Source organism: Nematolebias whitei, chromosome 7 (assembly GCF_014905685.2).
Source record: "Nematolebias whitei isolate Nwh7 chromosome 7, NemWhi1, whole genome shotgun sequence".
Taxonomy (NCBI): domain Eukaryota; kingdom Metazoa; phylum Chordata; class Actinopteri; order Cyprinodontiformes; family Rivulidae; genus Nematolebias; species Nematolebias whitei.
The window spans coordinates 34,482,769-34,490,661 of NC_056504.1; the positions used below are offsets into that span (position 1 = coordinate 34,482,769).

At 37.8% G+C, this 7,893-nt stretch overlaps 1 protein-coding gene across 1 annotated transcript in view; it reads left to right on the top strand.

Annotated features, from left to right (window-relative positions):
* Window positions 1–1,371: 1,371 nt before the first annotated feature.
* Window positions 1,372–7,893, top strand: part of LOC119412424 (neurexophilin-2) — a 69,347-nt gene continuing 62,825 nt past the window's right edge. Inside the window, exon 1 of the mRNA XM_037679426.1 lies at window positions 1,372–1,431. Within this exon, the coding sequence (XP_037535354.1) occupies window positions 1,378–1,431 (54 nt within the window). The 5' untranslated portion in view covers window positions 1,372–1,377. The remainder of the gene's footprint in view (window positions 1,432–7,893) is intronic.

Genomic DNA, 7,893 nt, shown 5'->3' on the forward strand with positions numbered 1-7,893 from the left:
TCAGACTTCCCTTCCCCCAAATGTGTGTAATTGTACTTGTTGTGTATAAAATATTTGAGTACTGCAATAAAATTAGAAAAAAAAAGTTAATACTCATTTGCTCCAGATTGCATTTTTGCTCTCTTCTTTAATATTTGTTGCAGAAGCTTATTATATTAGTTATTCAAAATTTGAGACTTTTTTGTGATCTGCCCCAATTTCATTAATTTGCCCTTATACTTGGTAAAACAGAAGACTCTGCAGCGACAGAATGTTCTTTTCTATCTAAATTGTGCTGTTTTCATCTCTTCTAAAGCAGTTTATATATATATATATATATAATGTATAAGTTTGTTCCATATTAAAGGTGACCAATGTGATGCAACAACGTACAGAGCGAGAAAAGTTTAGTTTAAATGCATCACCCTAATTAATATAAAAATAGACTAAAACAGATAAATATGAATGTAAATGTAAACATTCTTGCAAATAAATGATTTGGTTCATTCAAACCAGCCAATAATCTCAATTTGCCTGTGAAATATTTGTCCTTTTTCTGTTTCAACATTTCTTGTTCACATTCTGGAAGGAAACGCAACAATTTTGACTTTTGTGTCAAACTCTATAAGGTTTCTGCTGATTGTTTTGTTCATTTTCATGCAGTAAAACTAAAAGCCATGAGTCAATCGAAGACTGAAACTTTACCATAAATTTGGATTTTTATTTAATTTGTTAAGCTGTGAAGGTGTAACCTTTAGATTATGATCATAATAAAAACAAGCCTGATAACAGTTATACCACGTGTCAGTGGTTTTGAATCCACAGAAGACATGGAACATGTGGGAACATGAGTTTGATCTCCATCACTCATTCAGTCTGACACGTGCAGATGAGTAAACAACCACCTCTCCATCAGAACATCACCATCATACATGCAGCTGTGGTTAATGTGGTTTCCATGAGAGGAGAGCAGCTGAGAGAGCAGAGAGGGAGGGCAGGAGAGACAGAAAGAAAGAGCGGAATGTGCGACACTCTCAAAATCAAGCAAACAAGAAGCGCTCCTACAATCTTGCAACCCGTCCACCTGGAGAGCTGACCTGCTCCGACTGCGCGCAAACTTCCCCCTCCAGCGCTCCAGCATCATGCGCAGCGGAGGAGAGCCCCGCGGACGCGCCACATGAGGCGTACCAGACAAACTGAAAGCTCCGCTCTTTAAACTTTGCGCTGTGACACCACATAAAAGGCAAATAATATTTATAAAAAAAACACTTTGTTTTCCGCTTCTCTGACACTTTGAGCTGCTCTGCTTGGGATTGCTTGGACCCGGCGCCGTGTCTTTTTATGTTGAGCCGAGGAGACGCGTAGTTGTTCGGGGTGGTCCGCTCTCTGGAAGGTGACATGCAGGTTCTCGGCTGGACCACAGTTCTCTTCTGCCAGTGGATCCTGCACAAGGTGAGTTACTCAGGAATTAAACAAACTGCAGGAATCAAACCTCGCAGTTGTTGGCTTTAAATATTTCACAGATTTCCACACGATCCAGTTTTTTTTTTTTTTTACAGAATGAGCTCTTTTAAACTTAGTTTAAAGTTGATTTATAACAATAAAAGCTTTCAGGTTATAAAATAACCGACTGCAATGTGCTTTTGTAGCTGTTTTCTTTTCATCTGAGAAAAAAAAAACAGAATGAAAAAAGTGCGCCTCGTGCTTGCAGAGCGCAGATTTGTGCAGCCCGCGCGCTTCCTTCCACTCCAGGAGACGCAGCTCTCCTTATCCATTTATCTCTTTGCCCTTCCAGCAACTTCCTCTCATTTTTCTTCAGAAGTTGATCTCGCCTGTGGCTTGTTTTATTATCTCGCCATCGTTTTCGTGGCAAACGGTGTGTGCGCATGGTGTAAAGTTGATGATGTGTGTGAGCGCGCGCGCGCGTGTGTTCACGTGTGCGTTTTCTTGTATATTAAAGTTTATTTTTTTATTTTTATAAGATCATACCTTGATAGTTAAGCCTACTATATGCACTCGTGATATCCGGATGAACAGAATAATAAAAAACTCTCACTCCCTGCAGAAACACACCCTCTGTGTGTGATTTGGCCTCAGTGAGAAAAAACACACACACACAAATCAGACTTACCACTAGAATTCACTTCTGATTCTAATTCTCACTTAAACTCCCGCTTTGTTTTATGTTTCTTTCCCTCTCTGTCAGATTACCACCACTTATTTTCCAATAATCCACTGGCATTCCAGTTACTTTCGCAGTTTGTTTAATCCGCTATTTTTAAAATAGGCTCGAACAGCTGCCCTGATGTGTAAAACCAGTCTTATTAGCAGAGTAAGTCACTTGATTCAAGTGACAAAACCAAGTGTCAAGCACGAGGGCACCGACGGGTGCAGAACCTTTGCCAACCATCAGCTTTGCTTATAGAACACATTCTCTTGAAAAAATCTAACATAGCTGCTGCGTTTTGTGTGTGAGGTGTTCACAAACTTGAGTTTGCTTTGTGACAGGCAATAACACATAAGCCTCTTTGAAAGCTTGAATGCAAATGATGCAACTTATCTGCAGGAGAGTTCAAGTGTTAGGATTGACTCGGTATTAGATCAAATCAGCTGAGCTTTTCTAATGTTTCAGGTGAAGTTGTGACTTGTTTTTTCAAATAACAACATGAGAAATGCTTGTCTTCACAAAAAAAGAGATAATATGCCAAGTTGCCTCCTTGGGAGCTTCATTAGCTGGAGGTGCTGGCAGAGGTAAAGGATGTAAACGTGAAAGGAGGTGAAAAAATGAATCAGAGAGAAGGCGGCCCTTTAAACTAATTTGTTCACATCTTTCAACTAAACCATCTCTTCGAGATCATTTAGGAAAATCTTGGAAGCATTTTATGTGCACGTGCACAAGTGGGTGTTTGTACATGGCGAGAATCAGAAGCAGGCCAAGAGCGAGACGCATTTAAAATGTAAAACTGACAGTTTATTTTCCAAATGTCTCTCAAACCGGATTCACGGTTTCTCGTATTTTTTTATGGAGAGAGTAATAAAACAGTTCCTGCAGATAATGCAATATTATAATTTTTTTTTCACCTTGCGCTTTGGAAATCATATCTACAGTAGCAGCACCACAAAAGAAGAAAAGATGTGTGAAAAGCTTCTTTGCTCTTTTGTGCTCCCAGGAGAAACAATGGCATTAGCCGGCATCTCAAACTGACGAAATCCTCTTATCTCCCCCCATAAAACAACTAGCAGTATACCCCCAGGGATATTACTGCAACGGACTCTCTTTAATTTCATTGTATATAGCCCCACTTCCTTTGCAATCATGTTTCATATATTCTGCATAGCCTTGCATTCCAGTAGTCTGTATGGCGAAACGTGCATCACAATCGAGGGTTTTCCACATTTCACGCATCCGTGCATCCTGTGGTTGAGAAAAAAATATGAGTTCTCAGCAGACTGGTCAGAAGTTTTTTTTTTTTTTTGTCTATCATGGATTGAACCAGGTGTTTGGTGCTTTCCCTCCCACTCCCTGCCTTTGTGTCCGTCTGTGAATCATCTTAACTGAAAAACTGCCTCGGTTCAACCAGTATCAGGCTTCACTGCTTTGTAATCTGTGCAAATTATAGTCTCTCTTTCCTGATTAGATGTGTAATCTGTTGAATCATGATGACAGAAGCAATCACATTACTGCCATATCTGTTGTTCCTTAAATTGGTCCCACAGATCAAATACTCCTCCAGCTTTAAAACTCTGGCATGGATCCATACAGTATTTTTACTGAATTATACCATAGATTAAAGTGATTTATTTGATGTTGTTTGTTTAAACCTTTACTTGTGAACAACAAAGTCCATGCTCAATAATCCAGGTATACAATCCAACATTTTTCAATCAGGTCATCTGGACAGTTTCTTTTTTTTTTTTTTTTTTGTGCTGAAACGTTTCGCCTTCGATCCGGAAGGCTTCATCAGTCAAGGAAACACACAACAAAACTGATTCTTCCCCCAACAGCTTACTCCAAAGTGAAACAAACCAGGTCTGCTTGTGATAAGATGGTCTCTTTGGTACGCCCCCTCCTCCATTGCCGGCCCTCTTCCTTGTTGACAGTCTTGTCAAACTGGTTGAAAACAACAAAGTCCATGCTCAATAATCCAGGTATACAATCCAACATTTTTCAGTCCGGTCTTCTGGACAGTTTCTTTTTTTTTTCTTTTTTTTTTTTTTTACTTTTTTACTTTTTTTTTTTTTTTTTTGCTTTACTTGTGAAGTGAAGCCACTTGGTGTAGAGAATGTCAGTCTTCGTCCAGTGTGGGTTAAAATGTCATATGCTTTCACATGTGACAAAGGAAAAACCATATAAGGTGTGATGCCAACATGAGCGCCTACCAGTTCTACAACAAAGATGGAGCGTTTGTTGTTTAGATGTTGGTGATGGAACATGATGTTGAAAACATCAGCACAAAATGTGCTTTAGTTAAGATCTGGGGACATGAAGACCTTTTTTTGGACTCCTTGTGGGTGGAAGGAGCATCACTGTGGAAAAGACCACAGCAGATGATGCGTCCCCATAAAACAGCATTCTTTAAAGAAATTCAACCTTTATTTAAACAGATTAGTCCCTTCAAGGAATGCACATGTAATGAATGCTAATGTGTCAATTCTCAGAGAATGTGTTGAGTATGACTATCAGCTACTACCACTCCAAAAATAGCTAATTAGAAATGCAGTCAGTTGACTTTGTTTGATTCCCTGTGGCAGCCATCTTGCATCAGATTGACTCTAAAAGGCAATCAGTTGTAGCTTTACATCCATGATTATTTACAAAAGTTTTATTAAAATCATTGTATTTGTACCAGCAAGTTAAGTCAGGTCCTCTGGATGGCTTCTTTGTGTTGAAACGTTTCGTCTTTCATCCAGAAGACTTCATCAGTCTGAGGAGCAGTGGTGTAGCCTACATGTTTGTTTTACTGTGCTTACAAACCAAAGTACACTGGTTAGTACAATGTAGTTGCCAAGTTTCTCTGACGCTTATATTTGAATAAATGAACAACAAACTTTGTAGAACAGTTGGCTTTGTATTAAAAACCCGTTATATAATTTACAAAACCGTATCAAAGCAAAACATGTTTAAATATTAAATAGTACGTACAGAAGTATTTATTATACAATAATTAGCAGGATAAGTAATAAAAGTAATGTAATAAACAAGCGCTGCATACCAATAAATTGTTACAGAAGCGTTTAACTGTCGTTTAACGTATCAATGACACGTGCCTAATGATATGGCATGTATCATTGGGCACTTTTAAATGTGTATACTGAAATTCTTAAGCTTTTTTGTTGGGTATACTCCGTATACCCGTGTATCACGTAGACTACACCACTGCCGAGGAACCACAACAAACTCAGTCCCATAAGTAGCGCACTCTCATAATGGGCCAACCAGGCTCAGAAGAGTCGACGGGGGAGAGGGCGGACTCCAGAAATCATCTTATCACCATCAAACTGGTTGGTCGACTATGTGAGTGTGCTACTTATGGGACTGAGTTTATTGTGGCTCCTCGGAACGATCAAGTCTTTTGGATGAAAGACAAAACGTTTCAATAAAAAGAAACTACCCAGAGGACCTGACTTAACTTTTTTTTATTTTTTTACCTGGATTATTGAGCATGAACGCTGACATTTCAATTGTTCATAAATCATTTTGCTAACTGAAATTTGCAACTGACTCCAACAGTTGTTGCCAAAGTTTAAAGCAAAAAAAATCTCACAGTGTATAGTGCTTACAATGACCAGCTGCTACTATCCCAAATTTAGCTTAATATCTGTAAAAAACATACCAGTAATAACTATTTGGCTGAGTTATAGCTCTGTCTGTGTATTTTGTTTCTGACAGTCATCTTGAATGTGGGTCTGTCCAAAAGTTAATCGGTTTTAGCTGTACATATGATTATTATTATTATTATTTAATCCATCCAGTGGTTTATTAAATATTTTGCTAATAAACTGACAAACTGTGTCAGTCTATTAGCAAAATTTTGACTTCAATAGTTAGAGGCAACATTTTCAAACTAGATATATACGTATAAGTCAGTGCTCAAAGTACATGCTGGGAATTAAATTTAGTTATACCATCCCAAATTCAATCTCAAAACGTGTTACATTAGTTGGGTTATAGCCATTTTGACGTTAACACCCACCTAGCTGTGGTGGCCATCTTGAATTGGGTTGACTGCGAAAGTTAATAAGCGGTATATGTACTTCTTATGATTAATTTCTGGGAGTTTAATTAAAATCTGTCCATTGGGCCATGATATATTTTGCTAATGCTACAGACAGACAAACACATGCACACATATACACACAAGCAAAATTGCAACAATAAAACTCATTTCATTCCTGCAAAAATGACAGAAATTTCTTAGTTTACTTGAACTGAAATGCCCTTTCTTGGTTACTAAATTAACTACGTTTGAAATAAAAATGTGTGCATAGTTATAATTAAAATAAGAAAATTGTCAGAAAAAAATTGCTAATATTAAAAACATTCTTTTTGACTGCTCCCCTACACCTGCAGTTACACTTATCAATAATTGGTTTATTTATCTACATATTGCTTTGACATGTAACTTGTGAATAAAGTTGCAAAATACATATTGGGTAGTGAAAGATTTCTACATTTTTCAAATTTAGATTACAGTAAATGTCACAAGTTATTTTAACTCCAGTAAAGCTGCCACAGTTAATGAGCTACAGTAGCTGGTTTTACTTAACACCAACACTTTAAAGTCTTATTTTCTTGTTGTTTATGGCATGTCATCTCAACAAAAAGGGGATCTGCATTCATGCTGTGTAACACAACCTTCTTTTTCCCAATTAAGCACAGATCTACATTTTCCGTCACTTTCAGAGCATAAAAACGTCAGGCGTGTTGGATGCATTAGATTTACTTTGTCTCATTCTGAGCCCACTCGTCCCCTTCATATTTTTCTGTGCCCCTTCACTGTACAAAACCTGCAATTGTTACTCAGAGAGAAAAAGAAGAAACATTTCAGTGTTAAGTTCCTGTTGTTTATGTGTAATGGTGCTTTTACAAAGAACAGATTTCACATGAGTGTGACAGTAACAAGTAGGTGAGCTTCTTGTGAGGACAGTGAAGAGAAAAAAGAGAGATACATGTGTCAGACTTGCTACCTCATTTACTTTTCTTCATCCGGCTTCTCTCCAGCCATTCGGAAGCAGACGTGTGTCAGGTTTAAACGCAGATGCATATCACAGTTCTTTGAGCAGAACAGCAAGAGTCTAAGAAAATGGGTCAGCTGTGTTTGAAGCTAATTTTAGGGTCAGGCCACTAAACATTTTCAAACCCAGATCCAAGCCTACTGACCCGTCAAAATAAATCTGTCTGTGCTTTGAATGTGTAACATTATACACTGTTGCACTGGAGCTTTTTTTCATTGTTTTAACTCATATAAGCATATATTCATTAAAAAAGTCCAACGACTACTCACCCATTCTCTGCATCTACAGTAGGCCCTTGTTACTTCATGGTTTGTTTGTCGCCGACTCGCTCTATCGTGGTTTTTTTTTTAAATAAGATTGGACATGGCACACAAATGACTGATTGATGGAAGAGCCACACGATCGACGTGAAATTTTTATTTAAAATTATTTAGCATCATTGTTCAGCCCAGGCTGAAGGAGAAGCTTCTTCATTTGTCACATGTCCCTTCTGCAGTGGAGAAGTGGGCGTGGCTAAGAGCACTGGCAGATGGCAGAGAGCTATTCTGTGCTCTTTTAGAGCATTTAGTTTAGAAACATTGTTTAGAATGAATGTATATATGTATATATATGTATATATGTGTGTATATATAATGTATGTATATATATATGTATATGTGTATATATATATAAATATGT